This window comes from Patiria miniata, unplaced genomic scaffold (genome assembly GCF_015706575.1).
Source record: "Patiria miniata isolate m_02_andy unplaced genomic scaffold, ASM1570657v1 HiC_scaffold_19, whole genome shotgun sequence".
NCBI classification, from domain to species: domain Eukaryota; kingdom Metazoa; phylum Echinodermata; class Asteroidea; order Valvatida; family Asterinidae; genus Patiria; species Patiria miniata.
The window spans coordinates 12,068,321-12,093,405 of NW_024037057.1; the positions used below are offsets into that span (position 1 = coordinate 12,068,321).

A 25,085-nucleotide genomic window follows, 5' to 3' on the forward strand; every position below is an offset into this window, starting at 1 on the left:
AATTGTTTCCTTTTACTTTAATAAATTAGCTTTGATAATAAGTAGGCACATTGACTTTAGATACTATCAATATTTTATATACTAAAACACAGAGTAAAATAGAACTTTAGAGTTGTAACTAAACCGTCAAACATTTCGAACTGAAAACCAGTTTCACAAATTAAGGTTTCTCTATAAATTCATCCGATTGTGTTTTGTCTGTTAACCCAAGTAACATGCATCCGACCCTGAAAAGTGAAGTATCACACACAAACAATGGCACAGTGGACATGCCTCCCTTAAAGATGGCTATATTTCAAGGTAGACTACCAATAAAGTGAAACAAATGTAGAAAAATATAAATTACAAATATATCCAGTACAACCATGCATATTGATCCCATTCCATTCTATATGCTGTTGCCTACGATGGTAATAGTCCCTCAACATGTGAAACTGGTTTTTTTTAAACATCATTTTCTTTTTACATACAACAAGTTTAACATATATGTAAAACTTTAAAATCAAAATTTATAATTCAAACCGTTCCCACCAGGATAATTGTCCTGACCAACAACTAAGATCCCAATGGAAAAGTCATAATTCAACCCCAGGAAACGTTTTTGATAACCAGGTTTGCGGTATTTTTTATCAGGCAGCTGAAGTATTGATGACTAACCAGATACAAAAATATCATTCCCTGAATTTCATTATTTACACATTTCGAAATCCCCCTTTTCAGTATCAAATTTCATGCGAACCTTCGACCAAGTTGTCCTCAAGTAATAAATTGAATGTATATTCTTCACAGCTCTCTATTTTGAATCATGACTTTTCGAGTGGTAAACCGGTAAACATTGAAAGTAAATTCTAGTTAAAATAAAAAATTCCCACACAAAACGTTTATACAGATTCTCACTAAAACTAGTGCTAGTTTGGTTTAACCTGGTTATCTTACAAACCAGAAACATTTTGGTAGCGATTCATTTACAAATAAAGTAAAATTATTTATACTTTTAATATAATATATTAAATATTTCTGGACAGGTTCTGAAAAGTTTACGGGTTGTTTCTTTGTATTGTACAATTATGTAGAAATATGTTTAATCTATGCAAGCTGCTTCAACGATTGCAAACATGGAGGCTTGTATAAAAGTCTGCTTTCCAGCCAGCTTTAATGTGGCTTACTAATTTTTATGGACTTATAACTGCATTGCAAGCAATGCGTGTTTATTCACGTTGCAACTTACACGACCTCGTCATCAGACGTCTCCTCAGATGCTTTTCCCCCAAACAAATCAACCGCCACCCATGAAAAAGAAAAGGTCCCCAAGTTACATGTGGTCGTCATATTGAGTGCTTTTTTAATTCAGAAAACTGTTTGATTGGGCTACATGAACAACTAGGCATTCGATGCGTTACAAGAGACAGGTTCATGGCCTTCAAATTGACGAACATTAATTACAATTTTGCAATGTCTCAGTGCAATGCTTTTCATGGTAAAGTTTATTAACATAATGACTGATGGATTGAATGACACAGGTGACCATTTTGCAATATATTGGTAACTCTATCAACTGCTTTCTTTTTCATGGGTGATATTTTGCACGTAATGACTTGATACCTTTTCCATTGGCAGTGGATGCTTTTCTGCATAAACTCATCAAAACCTTTCCTCCATTTAGACACCACACAATCTGCCAAACACATTTTACTAACATCTTTACCATCACTCCAAGAAAATGAAAACTACTGTGTCTTGCAACCAGAAGCAAATTGCCGAACAAGATCGATCTATTACGCCCCGCCTACTGCACACGTGGACAAAACGCCGCGTACGCCTGTCCGATGTCCTATAGACGCGCGCGTCATTAGTGAACGCACTTCAGATGTTAATCACAGCTGTGATTGGTTGAAACACCATAGGGCGGGGCCGAGATCGGCGGAGTGGGAACATGTCACTCATTTATATGCTTTTGAATGCAAGACACTCAAAAGTACAATATCACAAGTTAAACAAATATCCTACGAGACTAAGAATTGATCAAAATAACAATGGAACGTAAGGAATAGTTAGTGAATTTGTCAATGTGTAAGTTAATACTTAGCTACCACCTACGAGTTCTCTGCTATGCAGATTAAATATTAAGATAAGAATGAGAGTGCTGCTTTCATTTTGTTTGAAAAAGTAAACTCTATTGCCAGTCTTCAACATTCAAATCTTGGTAAAACAAATTGAAAAACAACAACAGAACTGTCACAATCATAACCTCAAATTCCGATGAAAACACAAGAAGTTGCAGCTTCAACTGTGACTGTTCGTGCTGGATGCAACAAAGCCACGTGTCCAACCGTACCCATCGGGTACAAATTAATTTGATGTAGGTAATTTCAACGGGGGATAACCATAACAATGAATACAACCTTTCACGGCAGATATCATTTCTCGCCGAATTCCTGCACAATTGTAGGCTTCAAACTTGTAGGCTTATTATGACGAAACAAAAGGAAAAACAAAGATAGAGACAGAAAAAAAATAAAACTATTGGAACTGAATTCTTTGTTGACAGGTCATCAGCATAACTGATATGTATAGTTCAAAAGTCTCCAAAATCAGGACTATTATTGTTCCCGATATAGGGATCGTTAATTTCGTCTTCCACAACTCATAAAAGCTCAGAAATTGGGCTGTAAGACATATAAAAAAAAAACTACTGAAATGAAATGTAAGGATATTTTACATTCACGTATTGCACCTAGAATGTCAATTGATTGGTTTGCTGTAGCTCTGAAATGGCGCTATTTGAATTTGGTAGACAAGCACTGTACAATAAGGTATATTGTCCAATAACAAAGTATAAACTATAATACCACAATAACATTTCCGCCATATCTTTTGGGAAAAAACTGAGCCCAATGTTGTTAGGATCCAACCAGCAGTATAGTGATCATTTGATTTCAACCCACAACAGTTTGGAAGCTCATTGATATTTACTGTTTTAGCCCAAATACTGTCAAGATCTTTTATCTCTGGAATTGAAGAGATCTGGTATAGAAGATTGGGCAAAAGAAAGAAGTAATCGGAACAGCTCTCATTAAAGGAAGAATACATCTCATAAAAACGGAATAAAAGTAATATCAGTATTTGAAACTTGAGCTACAGAGTAGACAAGTTCAAACAAACGAGAACATAACACGGGTTACAAGATGATACCCAGCACTCTAGTTCTTATCTTATCAGTGTGAATATTTGACATCATTAAAGTATGCTTACAGGTCAAATGACACGCTACAAGAGATTTTAACCACGGCAGAGCAAACACTCACGGTATGCACAGGTACATGTACATAGGTCCAAACTTCTTGCGATGATTTCAATCTTCTGGTGTGTACAAAGTGTAACATTTACTTAACAGTTTGTGAAACTTAGTCAAGGACTACAATACACTTCCATGCAATGTCTACAATGACATGTTGATATTGCTCCAAATTTATTAACATGTTTCCTTTTCTTTAACGAGGAGGAACTGCTGCAATAAAGATATTAATACTTGTGACCAGAAAATGACGATGCTACATTGGTTCAAGAATAGCCCTTATTCAGAATGCGCAAGAATAATTTTCTTATACCTGGCGTACATATGTTTATTTCTTTTTGATTCGGGGGAAAGACATTTTATTTATTTTAAGGACCTTCGAAGGGATATAACTGACAAATCTCCCGTGGATAACCTGTCCGCACTTAGAATGCTGCCTGCGTGGTATAAACTCTCTTACTCTTTTCAAACACCTACGCACCATTTTACAAGCTTTTTTTTTTAATTTGCAAGGAAATGCTTTCAAAAATGTCTACATGCATATGGTTACACTGTACCTGTCCAAAGAGTCTTGGCCAAACTATAGCTGATCGAACAAAGTTTCTTTTACTGGCTTGCGTTTGATCTTTTTACTTTATCCAGAAAAAAATATTCGCAAGGCATCTTGGGTCTGGGTGACACACAAACCAGGCAAGTTGTGCAAAGACCTATGGGGCCGAGTACCAGTTACAATTTTCATTTGATTCCTCCTCATTACATCGAGAATTTAGTGATTATCTTTCCACACATTGCTGCATTGGCAATTTGAAATATAATCATTTTAAAAGTCAATTTTTAAAGCTTATTAAAACGAAGACAGTTTTGGGGAATCCTTTTTAGAGACCAGTTAGAGACTCTGCCAATATTGACCAATCAGAATCAAAACATCAAGCTCAAACTTCAACACTGCCAAATCACAATTGTTCCACTGGACCTATGATGACTAGTACCCGGAAATGAATTAAAAGTTATTTCTTACTTTTATTTCTGAAGTAAAACAAACAGAATGTTATTTAAAAAAATATATTTGTTATATTCTATGCATAACTTTATAAGTGAATTGATGATCACTTAATCTTGGAAAAAAAAAAAAAAAAATTCAAAGCTTGACTGTTCCTTTCCCCGTATATTTGTGCATAAACTGCATTACGTGTTTGTCATCCATACCCATGATGCAATGCGAACATGGATCTGCAATATAATTATGCCTGCATCATTTGTCCTTAACTCCTTAGAACCTCAAATGTATAGGGGCATCACGTACAATAAGCATTGATGGTTATATACCATAGGTATACCTTTCATAACCATGAACACTATTCTAAACTCCTAATGGATTTTGGAACGATGGGAGATTATATATATTTTTTTGCGTTTAGTTCAGGCAGTTCTGAAAATCGTGTGACCACCGTACTTAGTACAGGTTTTAAGAGCTATATAATGTGCATGAGAAAAGCATCGTTATTGACACAAGAACAGAAAGGTCCTATAAATAGAATTGTCATGAACAAGCCTTAGATGTATGCATCTTACGGGTCATTATTCATCAAGATCTTATGGCATATAAGTCAGGTAAAAAATAGCAATGCCTTGAAGTCTGACTTGCAGCACTTTCCATTTGCATCATAAACAACTTGAACAAAAATAACAAAAAGTTGGAGGAAATTCCAATTTTTTTTTACTGCAAAGTGTCAGCTGTATCGAGCCGTATTCAAGATCAGACTGTTTTGGTTGAAGACCCTTCGGGCAGGTACATTTTCAATCATCTTCACAACACCATTCAAATCTCATAATTAATTTACTAAGGGCCAAACACAGCTTCTAGCCTGTAGATATATAAAGCCAGCAAAGTGGTTATATACACAAGAAACAATGCCAAGGAATAAAAACTTACAACATCCATTGTGCATATACTACATCCATAGTAGCAGGCCAAGTCATTAACATATCTCAGTCAGCCAATGAGAAGTCCCGTCGCATCATTATATCCACAAGGCAACTCATTTGCATATCTCTGGTCATGAGCAAGCCAATGAAAAGTCCTGTTACATGTACATCTAGCCAATCATTACACATTGTACCCACATCTTTTCCTAATTATAGCAAATAGGGGCTGGGCCAATATGACTTGCTGAATACATAGCCTTGGTACACATCCCTGATCAAATTCAGTTTTCTTTCTTTCAATTTACTCATATTTGGCCACACTCACGGGCACAACAATTTTACGTTCTGCTCTTACGAAATACGAATATCACCGAATATCACCAAATATCAAGGGCTATACTTATTTAAGGGGAAGTTACAGGTGTGTTATTTTAAACCACATCCGGAAACCATGCAATGTATCCTTCCAGCCATTGCCCCAACCCCACACACTTTACTGCTTTTTCTGTCTTTAATATTAAATTAACATACATTGCTGCTTTTAACCTTACACTTTGTAGTATCATTAATAACAAGAAATACTCCAACTATCCATAAGTGTCCAACCTAATCCTTCTGTTTTAATTTGAGAATCCGGACTCATTTCTAAATAATACCTATGGTACTTGAAGGAAACATAGCAAGAGTCACAAATGAATGCTGCTTCAAACAAGTTGCTTCTGAGTTTAAGAAGTATTTTGGCAGAATCAAATATCTGCTGTTTATTCTTAAACACTAGTTATAGCCAACGTGGTGTTTGCCTTGATTGACATCACAGTTTTGCTCATGAATATGGAAATTCATATTAGCATGAATACCAACATGGTAAATCTAAAAACAACTTTCAGGTAGAAAACACTAATTCTTGTGAATTCAATTTTGCATTGATGCATTCCTTTGTCCAAATTTGACCCTATAATCAGATATAACTCAATATGAACTATTAGTGAACTATTAGTTCATATTGAGTAAGATCTGATTATAGGGTCAAATTTTAAAAGAGCTTCCATCTACACATATTTTCATATCAAACAAGGTTTCACTATGCATGCAATTGAAATGTGTTAAAGGGGCACCGACTGAACATAAACTGGCTTGAACTGACACAAGTTCACATCCAGACTGGCTAATGTCGTCATTTCTCAGGAATCCTCTCTAACTTTAAATATCCAGGATTGAGGACAAGTTTATCATCAACAGGTGAATTGTACCAGGTGTGGCAGCATCTGCAATACATTGTTTACACAGTTCTAGATGGCATGCATAACCTGGTATCATATTTAAAGCAAAAATTGTGACAACTATTTCAATACTAGAATTTCGTCGGACAGAGTATGGACCTCTACTTTCTTTTCTTTCTTTTTGTTCTAATGCAAATCCCATAGATTTTGTGTACACTTTTACTGCTCTCAACGTTTGACACTAGCAATGCTCAGATCTTGATCAAACTTTTAAAAACATTTTTTCTTTGGTCAGCTGTACACAAGCAAGCTGTATTGATGAGTGGCTCAAAGAAAATCTGTCATTGGCAAGAATTGCAATTTGTGGACACTGTGTATAGGGTTCGATTTTTTTTACAAACAATTTTGTGTAGCTCTATAGTATCAATTAAAGTACATGTAGTTGTTTCAATTGGTTCACTGACAATACATCGATCCGTTAAGTCCTGTCAACTGCACACGCAGACCACACAGGCACCTCTTCACTGCCAACCTGCCTATTCCAGCTGTGCGCGTCATTCACACATGCACGCATGTCTGACATTTTGTGCACGCATGTTGGATATTAATCACAACTATGATTGGTCCAAACAACTTTGGGCAGGGCTACATGGATCAGTACACACACACATGTACATAAGTACAGTAAACATCAGTTGTGAGATGTTTGCTGTTAATATTCCATTAAAACCTGCATGTACCAGTATCCTGGAGATTTAAATAGATGGCATGAAAAAACCTGGTAATATATTTCGAGCACAATTGACGACAGGTATTTCAATACTAGAATTTCGTTGAACCTCTAGTTTCTTTTCTCTTTTTGTTTTATCTCAAAGTAGCGAGATGCGTGCTGTTAACATTCTATTAAAACTAGCAACAGAATAAGGATTAGGATGGACACTCTCAGGCAAATGGGAACTTATCCATTAAGTAACGTCCTTAAAAAGGTTCTTACAGGTACTTTGGGTCCCTAATTATTCAGACGACGAGGTTTTTATCCTGGGCTTGCAAATCATTAGAAAGAGGGGTTTAATGTGAAAGAAGCGTGCACATGTGAGATGAAATCCACTGGAAATCAGTGCGACGAGTGGCTATAATTACGCCCAATCTCTTCATGTAAGAGATCATCTGAAAAGGATCAGTGAATGAAAGGCGAAGAAAAAACAACTAGTTTTGGCTTTGGTTCATCAAGCAATCTGACTGAACACTCCGATCGAAGGAAGGGCATCTTTGTTTTGGTTACGTCCAGCTGTTTCTTCAAAACGGAATTGGAGGAGTAGTGTTTGTGAGCAGTGAGGTTTACCGGTACAATATTTCCTTGTTTCTATGATCTCCTTTATGCTAGACTTGTTCTTTTCTGAATACATGCTATGTGTAAGTGTTAACTTTGCTGTAAGACGCTATGTGACCTGTCCCCACAAATGAGCTTAACCCTATCCAACCCGGACCAACTCTTCAAAATCCAACTGCATGTTTTGTTTGATTCTGTTGGAGTGAGGACTGCACTGGTATAGTGATTATAATGCTTTTATATACATGTACCACCATAATCAGAGTCCAACAGCTTGGGTGTTGAGTTACCACATGGTGTTGGATTTTGTAAGAGTGAGGGACGATCCTATCAAGGGGGTTAGACTTAAAGTCAGACTATTTAAGAACTGATATAATTCTTTTTCTGGATTTTGCAGAACAAATGCTTTCTTATAGTGTACACTTTCTAAGGTGTATATGACATTATCTTCAAAGTATGACTTTCCAAGAAACAGCTGGACATACAGACTAGTCATTTGAAATGTTTTCTTTTATTCATATTGAGGGAAGCTAATGTATCATACAGTTTGAAAGAACTAGTTGACTTGGAAATAAAATAAATGTTGACAACTCAAATGGTATATATTTGTACTGGAGTTATACAAAGCACCGGTAACCACAGAATATCTCACATCCATATACGTGAAAGTTCGTACAAAAAAGTATTTCAATAATCAAACTATATTCAGAATTTACAGTTTGAATCCTTGTTTTAATACAATTTGGTATTCATTTTGGCTCAGTGTATCTGGTAGGGTGTGTACAAAGACGGCGTACAGTGCAATCAAAGTGACAGGGTAACCAGTTGCTCATCAGACTACCGGTTTGCTTTCACTTTCTCATATAGTCTCATTTACCTTGCTACAAATACTCCAACACCTTCAATGTCACACACCACTGTCTACACACATCAAAATGCTTACCAAACGTTGTCTGATTGTGTTCTTGAAGACACGAAACGACACTAACAGTCATTCACAATTCAGTAAGCGAATATTAACGTCAGCACGAGTCTTGGCCATGACCTTCAACAGACCCCCTCATGTGATCCCCTCTTCCCTCCGATTCTAAATATACGAGACATCTTGTTGCTATCTCTGTTTTCTTAACTATTCCTGATCAAAACTCTGAATAACAATTACGCATTCTTGCCAGGTACATTACATATCCCGACTTAGAATTCCGATAAATTTTCTATACTTTTCTTAGCTTTTACCCAAAATATACCCCGCTGTAGTCAATTAAATTCAACTTGTGATCTAGACCTTACCATCCAAAACATCCCAGAGCAGGTTATCTGTACGGATTCTCCTTCTCTTCCAATGACTCTCAAACGAGTGTTACATATCTTCCCACTAGATCAAGGTATATTTCCACTGTCTCTGATTTGGGAGACAGTGCACTTACCCCTATCAGATCCATGAACTGTACTGCCGAGCCCCTGTAGCCAACCCCGTTTTTCTTGAGGTGTACTTACGACGGCTGAATACAAGGAGGGTCAGAGTTACTCCTCATCCCCGTCCCCCTCACCATCGCCATCTTGATGCTCCTGCTCTTGATCCTCCTCTTCTTCCTCCACCGGGGCTGCTCGTAGCTCCTTCATCTTGTCAACATAGTCGCTGAAGACGTCGCGGAAGCGTGCCCACGATCGCTCCGGGATTGTGATGGATGTACGGTACTGGTTACGAGGCTGAGAGTAAATGGAATAAGGATGTGATTAAGTGTTTCAATAATTTATAAGCATTAAGAATAGTTTAAGAACCGTTTAAAGCTACAGTCCATCATTTGTAATTTGTGCATTTTGTTCGTTTGAAGCAACAAAAGAGTTCAAAATCTAATGAAGGATACTGAGCAACTAACCTGATGAAGTTTCAGCTAAGCTTCAGCTGTACATTCCGAGAAAAATAGCATTCTAAGATCTCAATTTCAAATCAAAAGTTGCTGAATCATGTTTTGAATTGTTTTGAATTGCAACTATACGCGACGTCGCGCACTGATCCGACGAATTATAACAACCGCGCGCGCGTGTGCGTCGTTCGAATACTTGTGCGCGCTTCGCTGAATAACAAAACGAACTACTAATTTAAATTTTCCTACGGTGCTTCTTAAGAATCACCGTTGGAAATGCCTTCTTTCGTTGATTACTTCAAAATGACAGCTTCCCAGAAAGAATAATTTCACAGGGAGTTTAGTCCCCGTACTATCTTTCAACCAAGTTAGTTTTTCAACAATAATTACGCCAGTTACTTTTCGGATGGCTGCAAATGATGGACTCTACCTTTAAACATTAAAACATTAAGCCATTTCAGAAAGGCTGATGACGCATGCCCATTATATCTGCAGATAGCGTGATTGACATGACAAGTCAACAATTACTATGAGTCACTGAAAACGTAAAAACTTCACGACATGTACCTCGAATGTAATCAAATACTGCGGTGCTTCTATGGTCAATTAAATAGGTTCGCAATCATCGTTAATTATTTGTGCTATGTACAGTATGTACTTCTATGGTTAATTAAATAGGTTCGAAATTGTCGTTAATTATTTGTGCTATGTACAGTATGTTTAACTCAACGAAAGATCGCGTGAACGTGGGCCCCTTTTTTTGTTCGGGTTTCGTTTTTAGCGTTTTGGAAAATATTTTGTTTACATGTGTGTAACCAGTACTACCTGAGCGCGACCTGCAACTGCGTATTTAATGCAATCAAGCGCACATTGCGCAGTGTTGAAAATGTTCCAAACACGCGCGCTTGTTCCTCAAAATGTGTTCGAAATATGATGCAGCCGATGCACGTTATGCAAGTTGAAGCTCAAAGTGCCGATGCAAGTGGATGATCTGTAGGAGACCTATTTGAAAACAAATATCACATTGTCTATTACTAGCCCAAGCCCGACACGGATTAGTTTACAGCTCACCTGTACTTCACTGACGCGCATGAAGATGCCTCTGTAGTTGTTGCCAATATCAAAATAGAAGTTTTTATTTTCTACTCTGATGAAGCGATTATCCGGTAATTCAGGCTGGACTTCAGCTGAATATGTGAAAACAAACGAAACCAAAATCACATACCAGGTATGTACCTGACTAGTCTTGGCCCAAGATGTCAGTGATCAAGAGCGACAGTTGCAATGTGTTCTGTAGTGCCCTTGCATAATTTATTTTTTACGTTCTCTCACTAACGTCTTGGTCATTTTGTAGCAATGGGGGCGTGGCCATTTTATGTAAATAGGACCGTCTGTATCAATTCGAAGAAAACGGCAGTTCCCAATTGTCGCAGTGGTTGCGCCCTCGCGTGGGGGTATCACTGCGTCGAAGGAGTCCAGAGTGCGTGAGCATGACTCATGCCAGCCTTATTGTGCCACTGCAGAAAATGGCTGCCCCCGGATTGGTACATAAATTTAAGGTACAAAATGTGACATTTGTCCTGTCTCTGTTTTCATAGGTACCTTGCATGCAAGTCTCATTAAGAATGACTTCAATAGTTGTATTTCACAATCACCTTTAGATGACGACTGCATGAAGGAGTGCAGCCAGAATTACAAGATCATAGATGTCAGATGTAAGGGAGTACCGAAGTGAATACGTCACGCGCACAAAATGTGTGTGAAAGACATTACAACGCGTGATTCAGCCCATGAACCAACACGTGCACGTACTCCATTCGTTTGCACTACATTTTCTGGTTCTAAATGAGGTCACACTTCGGTACTCCAGGAAAACAAAAAGAAAACCCCAAATAGTAGCATGTAGTACAGCAGATATACCGGTAGGTGCAGTGATTGTTACTTTGAGTATACTTGTAAGCATGACACTTGGCACACAGTCAGAGTATGTCTTGAAAAGATCTTTGGCGATAGGACAATAGCATCTTTATCTTTTGAAAATAAAATATAGGTAGAATAACAAAACAAAATTTTGAAAATTGCTTGTTATTCTCCTTATGTTTCTTCAAAAATGTCAGAAAGAAATGACTACTACCTGAGCCGTTTTCAGTTCCAAATTCATCTAGGAGCTCCGTAAGGGCATTCTTGAATTCTACCAAACCTTGGGCTGGGAGGGCTATCTGGGTACGCCGTGCTCTGTTGACAGTTTGTGAAACCTGTGGGGATTGTAAACAAAATCACAAATATAAAGGTTCAGGCCTTGAATTTGGGAATTTTTAGGGCAAGGCCACTTTGGCCTTGAATGGAGCAAAATTATAGAGGGCACCAAGGCCAGTTGGGAGGGCACCAAGGCCAAACTAGTAATATCTGCAGAAGGGGCACAGAGGCCGGCTAAAAAAAAATGCGGATTTATATCGGCGATCATGTAGTTTATGGCCCCTCTTTAGTTTCGATCAAATTTGAGTCAAAGGTGTTTTTATTATTCAAAAAATTACTTTTTCAACCTAAAGCAGACTTCTCTCAGCTTATATGGCACCTGTTTTGTAATTTTGAACACTTTTTGGGGATAGAAATTACGTTTTTTGTAAGCGGTTTTATGGTTGGTGACGTGCGATCACCATCTCTATTTTCGTGTTGCATTTTTTCGTTGTCGTTTTCCCTCCAAATTCCCCTTAAAAATTCGAAACCCTTCCCTCTATCTATAACCGTGGCCGTCATTCAATTCAAGCCTTGAAGGTTTAACCAACTCCCTAGCGTCTTCACTAGGAACTGGACCAAGTCCATCAAAATCCATCACTAATTGATCACTGTATGTCCAATTCAAAAATGTACATGACATAATGGAATCCACCACTGATGCACTGTTCGCATTCATGGACTTGCTAAACATGGCTTTTATCACAATAGCAGTACAGGAAGCTAGGCAAAATCAATCGGATACCCCTAGCACTGCTTCAGGCCATTAAGCCCAAGTCCATCATACTCCATCAGTATTTAGTCACGCCAGACCTTTTGGAAGTCCCCCAAGGTCCACCAAAATGGGGAGTTGGATTTTGATGGAGTTGGGGTAGTTAGGGTTAACCAACGTTCGTGCGGTTAGCCTTTTTGAAATGTAGTTGTCACAATAGTAGGGTACCCTCTTCTGTGTTAAAACTGCTCAGAAATTGGGAACTTAGCCAGCATTTAATTGTTTGGCTATAAAAAGAGTGTGAAAGGAAAGGAAGTTGTGTCTGGATTTCCATGAAGTTTGTCCATTTCCTTTAATCCTCACCCTGGCAGATGGAACACAATAATGCAACAGGTGTAGTAGCCTGTGGGATCGTGTTGCACTGGGATATCAACAGAAGTGCATAAACTGCCAATTTCGGGACAATAACTTTAAGAGCTAGTCCCACTAGGGAAAAAAAAATTACAACCACCGACTCTGTGGCAATTTGCAAATAAATTGGCATTCATTCCTCTTGCTTACTGTTAGCGAAAAATCCCTGCTTTTACTTACCTTGTAGCAAACATCTACAGTTAGCAGATTTTTCGGGTTAGCAAGAAATTTGGGCTTTCGCGCTTGCTCACATTAAGTGCTGACGGGATTAGCGCATAATTTTTTTTGCTAGCACGGATAGCACAGAATGGTGATCGTAAGCGCGGAATTCCGGTTAACACAGTCAGTCAAATTGGGCTCAGGAGGGTTTGGTCTGACATCATGTTGAGTATCACCAGTTCACCACGGAGCCCTGTCTCCGGTCAAACGTCTGATATCTAAGCATGCAAATCTGAACCTGCGCGCCAGCCAATCGAAGTCGACTTTACTAAATCGTTACGTCATTTCATTCCGAAAACTGGACTAAAGTTTTGATTGGTCAATTCGAATGCAGTGTTTTTGTAATACATGTACAACAATGGCCTGGCACAGATCTATAAAACCTAGACAAGCTTGGCGCGGCGTATGTGTATCGCGTAACATAAGACAGAGCGCGTGACCGTAGCCTTTGTTTGCTCAATTCACAGCGTATTATTGTCGTGTCTAGGTTTTATTTATCGATGTGCATGACGGGTGAATGACTGAAGACCCGATATAGAAAGCGCCCGCTGATTGGTCAAAATCTAGAGGTCAAGAGGCTGTTGTCTTGCATTAACCCTCACACGGGGTATTCTCCAGGCATCCTGCAAAATGCAACAGAATGTAGTAAACTAATACATGCCAGCCTTGGTGCCAAGTACCTACCGATACCCTGCCAAATGCAACGGAATGCAGGGGTAGAACGCATCAGATCAGGACTCGGTTAAATGCAACAACTTGCAACAACTTTTTACCACTGGTGCATTCTGTTGCATTCAGCAGGGTAAGGGTTAAGGCCAAAAAAAAAAGTCTTCAGTTTTCTGGTATGGAGCTTGCCCAAAAAGTGGTGCGGGGACGCGGCTTTTTTTTTTCCCCGTTTTTTTTTCTTCAAATGTCGGCTGAAGACTGCATATGGGAGTCCAGAGATGCCACATAAAGTTTATTCTCGATCGTAACCCCATCTAAAAGCACGTTAAAATTGTGCAGCAGCAGGATTCCAGTCAAACCAGTGAGTTTGGCGGTTTGAGACATCATCTTTCATTGAAAAAAAAAAAAAACTTTTTCATTTTGATGACGGGCATGGCTTCGGCTTTTTGGGGGGGGCCTAATCAGTGAATAAGGAGTAGTTAGGGTGAAGTATCAAATCTGCAAGCTTTTTTTACCTTTAGAAATCTGCCCCTGTTATTTTCTTTGAGATCAAGGTAATAACGCTTGTTTTCATTGATGATGACTTCACTCTTGAGCCGGCCATCTTCTGGTGGGTTGTCCGGGTTGGGAGGGCCGAGCTGGGCGTAGTGCTCACTGAAATCTGTCATGTGATCACGTAACGCCGCGGCGGCAGACATGGCAAGCGTTAACCTATTCTTGCCGCCGCTGGCCCCCATCTGAAGAATTAAAAGGAAAAACAAAGAACCGAAATAATCACACAATGCAATACATGTATCATTTGGACTGTATAAAAATAACGAGCTTTCGCTTTTATGAAAGATTCGTTACCAAAAAATCTACTCATTTGTATCTGCCAACTCTTATGTAAACAGTACCGGTGTCACATGAAAATCCGACTCCTATGAAAATCGGACCCCTATTTCCCTACTATTGGTTGATCCCTCGCACGTGACAGGTCACTCTCCCCGAAACGATCCTAAAAATAGCATAGTATCGTACTCACGCGTGCGCAGTACTACCAATGAGTCCACATTTCATGGAGTCGGCTATTCACGCTACACCGGTATTTAAGGTGAAGAGACCGGAATCTATTTTTGGACCATAAAATCTATTTTTGGCCTTGACCTTTGATTTCGAAATCTATGCATAGCCATTGCTTAATCATACTTCATAGTCGTAAGAAACAAACCACATCTGTCTAACCTACATTTGTACAAGTCCAGGGGACGTGTTGAAAACGTGGAATACGTCTGATATCCGCCCAAAATCATTCTTCACAATGGTCACTTTGACCTTTGAACTACAGTCGAGTCTCCTTAGTACAAACTCGTTCGGACCTAGCCAGATTGTTATCTCAGAATTTTGTATTAAGAGGAACATCAGTCCCATTCACTGTGCACATACATGTACACGCACAGTCGGGACCAAGGCCTTATGTTTGTTATAACCAGAATTTTGTATTAACAGAGTTTGTACTAACGAGAGTCGACTGTACATGTACGAAGGAAACCCTTTATCCTTCCTTCATTATAATAATAACGTGTATTTATAAAGCGAACGTATCCATATTATTACCCTGCTGATTGGGTCACTGCAAAATTCCAAAGACAATCAAAGCTCGTGGGGAGTATACAGCTCAATACTGCCATTACGGTGCAAAGCAGCTACAATCAATCACAATACTTTGGTACCCATTTACTGCTAGGTGGGGAGAAGCAATGAGTGACACAGTGCCTTGCCCAAGGGCACACACACCTTAACCACAGGCTGGAATCGAACCCACACCCTGCAGAATTACCCTCAGAGCATGAACTCAATGCTCCAGACTACGAGGTCACAGCTTCCTAGTCAGTTGAAGAGTTAGCACCCGATTTCACGAAGCGCTGCAACGCGTCGCAACTCGAGTTACGACGTGTAACACGTCGCAACTCGCGACGCGTCGTATCATCCATTTCACGAAAGTTGCGATGTGTTGAACGCTTCGTAAGTTCCTTGACAACGGCTTAAAACACGTCGCAAGCTACGACGTGTCTAGTGGTCGTCGCAAAATAAGAAGAGTCCGTTTTTAGCCAGTTTTGTGCCATAAACATCACATAAGTTACGAGATTATAATACCGAGGCAATGTGTGTAAAGTTGTAAATAGAAAATTCATTGAATAATTATGAATTAGCCTGGAATGTTGCAGTTGAAATTTCAAAGTAGCTACACAGTCCACTGAGAGCTCGTTTTCCTTTAAAATTGCATCGCATGGCCGCCATTTTGTCGTACGTTTTAAAAAATTTCGAGCGGATATCCGACGACTCTTTGTTGAATACCAGACGACTATCTACTGTATGCTGATTTAATACATAAAACAGTCACCAAATTGTGCTACCGGTATAAATACACATACGACGAGTCGCACTTACGATGTGTTTTGTGAAATGGATCGCAGGACGTGTCGCAGCTGCGACGCGTCGTAGGGATACGATGCGTCGCAGCGCTGCAAATGCATCGTAAGTTACGATGAGTTTCGTGAAATTGGGTGCTGGTTGGCACAGTGATTACTTTCCTTACCTTCCATAGCTATGGGCCTGGTTCGAATCCTGCCCGGACCATTGGCTTTGCAAAGCCTACCGGCACCTGATTCCGTGAGTTTCTAGTCCCTACATGAGAATATCAAAATCAACCGTCATCAAAAACTAATTTGAAGCCATACATGCACCTACCTCGGCAATTTTAATGAACTTTCCTCTCCTGTTTTGCTTGACATCGATGTAGTATCTTTTGGTCTGCACAGTGAGACTCTTGCTGGCCAGTTCTTGGACCCCTGCGAAACGGACACCCGTATCAAGAAACCTCATGTTAGCAGAGTAACTACGGTAGTCACTAGTGTTAAACTGCTCGAACATTATTAACAAATTAGACAAGGCTCATCCTTGCTGAAGAAAAGCACACACCTCCATGACGGTGCAAACGATCTTGGAAAAAAAGCAAAAAAAAAAACCAGTATTAAGTTATTCTGAGTTCATGAATAATTTATGCTGATGGTCAACGATCCCCCTGGGCTAAATGGTCAGCTTTGAGTTACACTACACTTTGAAGGAAAACATATACCAGGCAGGTCTATAGAACAATGTAACCTGTGTAAAACAAATGGAGAAAATCTCTGATCAATTTCAAAGCACAACATTTGTCTCAAACAAATTGCAAAATTCTGTTTCTTCTTTTTTTTCTTCATTTTACGGCAGTAAATTGAACAGCTGTTAAAAAAAAAATCCAAATGGCAAAATAAGCCAGCTCGGTAAATTTGAACTGTGCAGCATGCGCACGATAATATGGGTCACATTCGGGATTTCGCATGAACGCGCGCAATGCTCGTGCTTTAATTACGAACAGAATGTTTGTGGGCGTATAAACATCACTGTTCCATTTTATCCCAAATAACCTTTAACTTCATCGTACCGAACTGGAAAATGAATCATTAGTCCACTGTCTATTCTTAAAGTTTCAATGTCCATGCATTCAATTTGCCTTCATGGAGATGTGGCTGCACATCATGCACTTAGCCGTTAGACAAAATTGTGCACAAAACATCAAACATCTCTAACATCGAAATCCGAGTAAAATAAGCTACAGAGATTTCTCCATGTATTGACAAAACTGATGTGCATAAAAACAACAAAAACAATTCCAGTGTCATATGAAAATCAGACCCCTATGAAATCTGACACTTTAAAGCTTCAATTACATGTATGACTGGTCACTCTCCTAATTAGCATGCGCAATACCAATGAGTCCATATTTAGAGTCTATTAATTCACACTACACCAGTTTTACCCTCTCACACACATTTAATTGCTATTACGCAACATTAAATACATGTAGGAAGGCTCATGCACTACATGTATCCACCTTTACCCAGGTTGTACATGTACATACTGTACATGTTTGTGCAAATGTACACCTACATAAGTACATGCATGTATGTACATGCACAGTAAAGGTGTGCCCTGCCTTTTAAAATTTAAAGGGAATATACAACATTTGCAAACATCGAAATTGAAAACTACCAAGTTTTTACGAAATACCTTACTAGGATGTTGGTAAATGACAGTCTAAAGCATCCTGTAAAATTATGGCACCTGGTGTGAAGTCATTTTCAAGAAAATGGTATTTTTTGTTTACGTTTCCAGCGGTGGTCGGCCGACCACCGTTGGAAAAACCTAACTATTGTGCAACTGCTGCTCCAAATTTACCATTTTTTATTCAGTTCTACTTTTGTTTGCTATTGGTTACATATTCATGAACGGGTGCAGGCCAGCTAGACTTGTTCCCTGACCTTACAATTTTCCGGCATCTGGAAATTGATCCATTTTATCTTTAGTGGAGTCAGGGAACCAGACTACTTGAACGTTTTTGTTTTTCTTGGTTTTTCCCAGCATTTTCGAACAAAAAACTTCAAACATGTCAGTGTAACAAAATATGATCTATAATTATACTAACCCCTCAAATAGTTCATTTCTGAAAATTACAGCAAAAGCCAATGATGTACACGTATGTACATTCCCTTTAAGTGTCTCGTTAGTGAATACAATTTTCAACCTATTCTTAAAATGAATGTTTTTAAAATACCATTTATTTTTTTTGCAATCCTGTATGAATTAGAGCCAAACTATAGAACGCAAAACTACAAGGCAAATCAGCATACAAACCTCACACACTCATTAATAATTGCTAATGTCACCTCTACATGAACCCTGTTCAGGTCTGCATTTAGACTGAGGTTTTTCCAGGGCAACAACAAATCATGCACTGCTCGTTTGCCAGTGGGTAGGCCTACACACGATCTTGATTTCAATGACTTCACTCTCTCCATTAATCAATTAATATACTTTGTTTAAGTACAGCAGAGTGATTAATAATCAACAAATTAATGCACAATAAAAAAAAAATCTTATTAGGCAAAAAAAAAAAATAAGTCGGTCTCTGGTCAGCGCGCGCGTCGATTTTAATCATGCGCGTCAATCTTTTTTATTTTCCAAAATGTTCCGCGGTAGCTCCAACAGCGCCCTCTATTGCTGCACCTCCTCAATTTTTTTCTACCAAAGAGCACCAAGGAATGGGAAATTGCTCCAAGGCAAATGATCGAGAGCACCAAGGCAAATTATGGAGGACACCAATGTACATGAGGACACCAAAAAAGCAAAATAGTACCCCACCTAATGTCTGTACAATACAAGCTTGAAGAAAAAAAAAAAACGCGTCGCCGCGTCAATTCCGGAACTTTGGTCTGACCAGAGACCGAATATTTTTTTTTTGGCCTTAGGTCTACAGCAAACCAAATCTAAAAAAAAAAAATCTGTAATAATTAAGGCTAAGAAAAAAAAGAAGGTGTTTCTGGTTTATACCCACCCAACCTAAAAATTACGCAGAATTATTTTTTTTTATTTCTCCGCCCCCCCCCCCAAAAAAAATTAACAGTTATGGTATCACTCAACCCTTGTTTTCTACATCGCCTTGCATTGCTAGAGATTCTTGCTTCATTTTGTGCGAGTTTGTCGGCAGTGTGGTCTTGCCGTGCCTCACAGCAATGCCCATAGCACTGTGACTAGCACAGCAAATTAATGAAGAATGAACAGTTGATTGTACTTGTTATGTTAATTGCATCGTCCTGCATTTTTAGAAATGTTTGCTTCATTTCATGGTAGTGCGGTCTTGCTGCATGCACCGTGCAACAAAAAACAGCACAGAAAAATGCAGAATGAATTGATGATTCAATGTTGTACGAATGCATCCCAGCCTATTAGTGAGACCCCCCAAAAAAACACCAAAAAAAAAAAAAAAAAACATAAAACAAAACAAAAACACCTTATTTTGTTTTTCTTAGAGAATTAAACACAACATTTTCTCTTCTTGGCCAAGGCAGATTCAGGAAGCCCTCTTTTTGGCTATTTCCCACAATATTTCTCATAAGATTCCCTTTGTCAGGTTTGTACAGTCATGGATCACAAAATACCAAGCCCCCTCCAAAAATATGAAACTTCAGAAATGTATCCTATCAAAGGGGGCAATAACCAATTTTATTTGCAAGACAAACTTGTGCAATAAAAATATATGAATGTGTGTTAAATACATTTACTCCACTCTCAAACTGCGTAAAGCTTTTTGAGATAGCAACCCAATAGGCAAATTGCTGATAGTATTTTTTTCTTTAAGAAATGGAGTTTGAGCTTGCAAGTTCAGACTTGTCCATGTGCAGTTTAGACAGTACGTGTATTGAGGCAATGTGTACGATGTTATGTTAAATTTTTTGATAGCTCAATGGCTGATTATGCCACAGCATACTTACATACACCATAATGCACACACACTTAATGCTACGTCCAACAAGTTCATGATCACTATCAGTTTCATTACAGACGAAGGATTATTGGGCAATCTTTAAAGGGGGCATGCATGTGATGGCAAATGTGTGAGTACAGAGCATTAGGTAATTATCCCTTACTCTCTGAGGGTAGTTTACTGCATGTCAGTTGGTTATGCCAATGCCCTCCAGCTGCAGTATTTTGGCAGATAGTTAGATTTAACAGTGAAGGCTCCAATTGGCAGGAGTTGGAGGCCCTGGAGGGTGCCTGATAGTGACCAGCTGGGGGCACTCACTTTGTTATCAGAGGACTCTCATTGTTCTCTGTGGCATGTATTGGAGTGCCTGTCCAGTTACCCTTGAAATGACATGGCAGATATTGGAGGGCCATGCAAAAAACATAGGAGATTTTCTTGAGGCACAATTGGCATGCATTGGAGGGTCAAGTAGGGTAAGGGTTAAAATGGAAAATTATTCACTGTTCAATATGCCTGGAACATTCAGTTGCAAGTAATTTAAGAAAATTCACAAGAATTGCTGATTACAAAAACAGGCGTGTAACTGGGAAATAACCAAAAAAAAAAAACCAAGGAAAGTCCAAGCTTTCCAATACATTATGCAGCGTTTTGCAATTTTTTAATTTGTGTGAAGTAAAAATGAGAAAATCAGCTGATCTGAGAAAGAGTTGCATGCCAGCTAAAACTACAGGAACAGGACTGAGCTCATTGTACTACATTCAAAAGCAAAAACTCGGGTTTAGATTCAAAATCATTCATTAAAAACATGTAGGGCCTGATCAGGCGGGCATAGGCCTACGTATTTGTACATTGTAGCCTTCAAATTTAAGTACTTTGACCGGGAGTGACATTATTATTTATGTTGTTGACATTTAAATTACATACTGCACAGTATTGCAATCAGGCGTATACCAGTCTTTTGACGTCAACAATTTTCTAACAGGCCTATTAAAGCTGGTCCCAGAGTACATAAAATAATAACTGGATTGATTCAGAATGGCTACAAAGTTTGTTGAATAAGCTGTAGGTAACATGGGAATGAAAACTCCATTTTCGCTGTTAACATCCAGGGAGACTAGACTATTACCTTAAAAATGGATCATGAAAGTACATGAAACACGTGGTGCCAGTCCAAATCTAACGTGACAGTCAGTCAGTGTGAGAAGTAAACCAGTAGGCCTATAATTAACAAGTGACAATTATTGAGTGCGAGACATTTGGAAAGCAAGTCTATACTTCACACGTGACAGCAGAATTGTAACGAGTCACTGATTTTTGTGACTCGAGTCGAGTCATTTGAAAGAAGTGACTGAGTCGAGTCGAGTCATTAGGTCAGGAAGGTTGAATCGAGTCGAGTCACAGTGTGTGGTCGAGTCAAGTCGAGTCGAGTCAAGTATTTAGCTCGAGTCAATTTGAGTCACAAATATTTGAACATTATAAACACAAGAGAGACAGTCACCTTATGGCTTTTCTAATTTCACATTCGGGCTACTACATGTAGTGAGACCACATTTCACTCTTAATGAAAATAAAAAATTCAAATGGGGACACTGATCAAACCAAGTATTTATATGCATACATTATTCGCGAACGTTCTAACGTGACGTGAACAAAACTGGCACCGGCGTAAGTAATTGTAAATATTTTTCGCAAAGTTTTGCTTTTATTTCTAGGACTCGAGTCATATTAGCCTTCCTTGAGTCGAGTCAAGTCAAGTCATTCTGATGAGGGACTCGAGTCGAGTCATTTGCTCGCAAGTGACTCGAGTCGAGTTGAGTCATTTGCCCTAAGGGACTCGAGTCCAGTCGAGTCACCAAAAACAGTGACTCGAGTCAGACTCGAGTCGAGGCATTGACCGAGTCATTACAACTCTGTGTGACAGTCAGTCAGTCAGATAGTATGCTCTAAGGGACTCGAGTCCAGTCGAGTCACCAAAAACAGTGACTCGAGTCGGACTCGAGTCGAGGCATTGACCGAGTCATTACAACTCTGTGTGACAGTCAGTCAGTGAGATAGTAACCATTCTAATTCACAGGTGACCTAGTCAGTCAGTTAGTGTAGTCTAAGTCAAAAGTGCCAGTCAGTACTAAGGGCACGTTAGTTTCGGTCCGGATTTAAATCTGGATCCTTGGAACTAGTACTACATGTATGCTAGTATCAATAACAAGGGCAAGTGCACAATAAGCTCTGGCCCGCTTTGGGAATGTCTCACTATGCAAATTAGACGTACGCATGCGCATTGAACGAAACAAAGCCGGTCTTCCGAAAACTGGTCAAATATTTCTGATCAATTTTAGAGGACAGACAGACAGACAGCAGACAGACAGACAGCAGACAGACAGACAGACAGCATACCGACCGACCGACCACCAGAAGCTCCTGCAAGAGCTTAAAAACTGAAAAGGCACCTGAACAGGATACAAATCTTAAGTCACGTGACTAGCCAAAACTAAACAAGGAGACGGTTAACATTGTACGTTCTTTCGTTAGTCGCCACTTTGAATGTTGGGCTGATCCACCTAGCTCAGGAAGGATCTCTGAGATCCAGGACCAGATAAGGATCAGAGCAAAACAAACGAGCAAAACAAACGAGCAAAACAAGCCTCTGAACCCTGGTGGGGACCAGGGTAGAGAGAAGTCCGAGTAACTAGGACCCAACTTATCGCCTTTGTCAACTATCGCCAGACAATGTCCGAATGTTAAAAAGAGGCGATAAGTTGGGTCCAAGTTACTCGAACTACATGTAGGTTGAGAGGCTCTACCTGCATGGGTAGAAAATCAAAAATCTACAGCTGACCCGTCTTGCCTATCCGTGCTCGATGGGACCCAGTTTTGCTTACAGAGGACCCATGCTGATTTCAACATGGGTATAGGCAAGATGATAGTGCAAAATTTCACGGTAATATGCGCCATCTTTCCCGCGGGGCAATTTTACACGCGTTGCTGTACGCATCATCAATGGAACACTTTTGCAAGTCATCATGTGTTCATTCCAAAATGCGCCCGCGTCTACATGTAGCAACGCATTAGGTTCTTTTTTGCCCCGTGAACAAGATGGCGCATATTACCGTGAAACACCTTATTTAAAGGGGCCCCGAGTATTAGTTTCCTTTTCTTTAAGTAGCCACATCCCCTTTCCTTTGATACACACCGTAGAAGTATGAGGTCACGCGGGGTCATCTCCAATAGTGATTTGTCCAAACAGTGTCTAGTACGCCAATTTTACCGTACGATTTGAATGAGCAATTTAGTAAATTTTCAAGTTGAAATTGATAGTCTTTTTCTCTTAATTTAATATAAGTGCAGTGCTAGACTCGTGAACGTGGCACTGTAAAAAAAATGCCACAATTCGTTCTTGCGTAAAAAACGCAAATTTATAACGCAGCATGTCATTTTGCTTATTTACCGTTATGAAGTTTTCTGAGAATTCATGTGAGTGTAAGGTCTTGCAATCTGCATTGGAAAGAAATTTGAGGGGAAAAAAACAACCTCGACACAACAAATGTATTCATGAGCTGATTTTTCAATTTTCTGAGGTCACGCACAGTACGCTGGTACTCCGAGTCATGCACGCGCGAAATGGTAGGAGCCGTCCGGTAGGTACCCATACAATCTTGTGTGTCGAGTGTTTCTATGCAACTCTAGTCTGGAGCGTGGCTATGTAAATAGCCATGTTCACGGATATAGTGCAGTGACGGTGTCAATACTGCAAAATACTAAATTCATTTGGGTTTAATCGCAATGATACATTATGTAGTATGTACAGCATCACTTATGTATTCACTTAGACCCATAAATGTGGCGTCAATAACATTAACAACCACGTTTACGGGTCTGACACTGTTAGTAGTAACGCAGCTCAGTGAGCACTCAGTCTTCTTTTTTTCTGTAAAAATCTTACAAGCTGAATGTAAAAATGTAGGCGGTAAAATAAGCTTCCACAATCATGACAATTCAAGAGATATGCTTTATGTTTATATGCCAGTGTACGTTTGCAATTAAACTTAGTTCTAAACCGTAAACGTTAAGTATATCTCACAAATTAACTTGGAAGACAGCTGCAATGTAATGACAATCCGTGGTGCACTGCAATGCATAGAAAAACAGTACAGCCATGTACATGTACATGTGCAGTACAGTACATGCCAAATATACACGCACTGTACACACACTGACACTGTCACTTTTGTCAGTCACTGCCCAGGCTGTATTTGTAAACACGTAGTTTGTACACTGCGCTTGCACGGACATGACGGAAGGAAAAGCAGCTGCGGCTGATTTACCGATGTTATTTCGGAAGCTCACACTATCTTATGCACGTGAAGATGTTATATTTTGCATGCCCATATGGTTCTTGAATACTTTTCTTATCAGAAATTATCATTCATGCATGATGTCACGGCTCCGTTAGCAAGAATTTGGCTCATATTTTCAGCCGAATTGTGCACTAAATTTCCGTGACGCGGCCATGTTGCATGACCTCTGCACGGCCAATGTAAATGCACGTAATCAGCTGACTGCCCGTGCTGTCAAAGCGAACAACTCGATGATACAACGTCCAATTTCCAAGATATTTTACACAAAAGCTGTCCAGTACTTGAACACCATTATGCATTTTTCAAATCTGGAATATTAGTGTGTTTTACCTTGCCCCTGAGACTGATCCTCAGTGCTTTCTCGGTCAGACATCACTCCTCCTTTCCAGGCTGCGCGACAGCTCCCCTAATTTATTCGTACATGATATTCATAGCCTCGCTTTGAACAAACTTTAATATTCATTACCCAAAAAATTTGCATTATTTCCTTCCAAAAAGTTCA

The 25,085-nt window shown here is 39.3% G+C and overlaps 1 protein-coding gene across 1 annotated transcript; it reads right to left on the minus strand.

The window, feature by feature from the left end:
- LOC119725813 (transcriptional activator protein Pur-beta-like) lies at nt 1-25,020 on the minus strand. Its single transcript, XM_038197396.1, has 6 exons — nt 24,914-25,020; nt 16,613-16,713; nt 14,398-14,619; nt 11,774-11,894; nt 10,711-10,826; nt 1-9,481 (listed from the first exon to the last, which is right to left on the minus strand). Exons 1-6 carry the CDS (start codon nt 24,954-24,956, stop codon nt 9,296-9,298), a joined length of 789 nt encoding a protein of 262 aa, XP_038053324.1. The 5' UTR covers nt 24,957-25,020; the 3' UTR covers nt 1-9,295.
- Between the last annotated feature and the right edge of the window lie 65 nt (nt 25,021-25,085).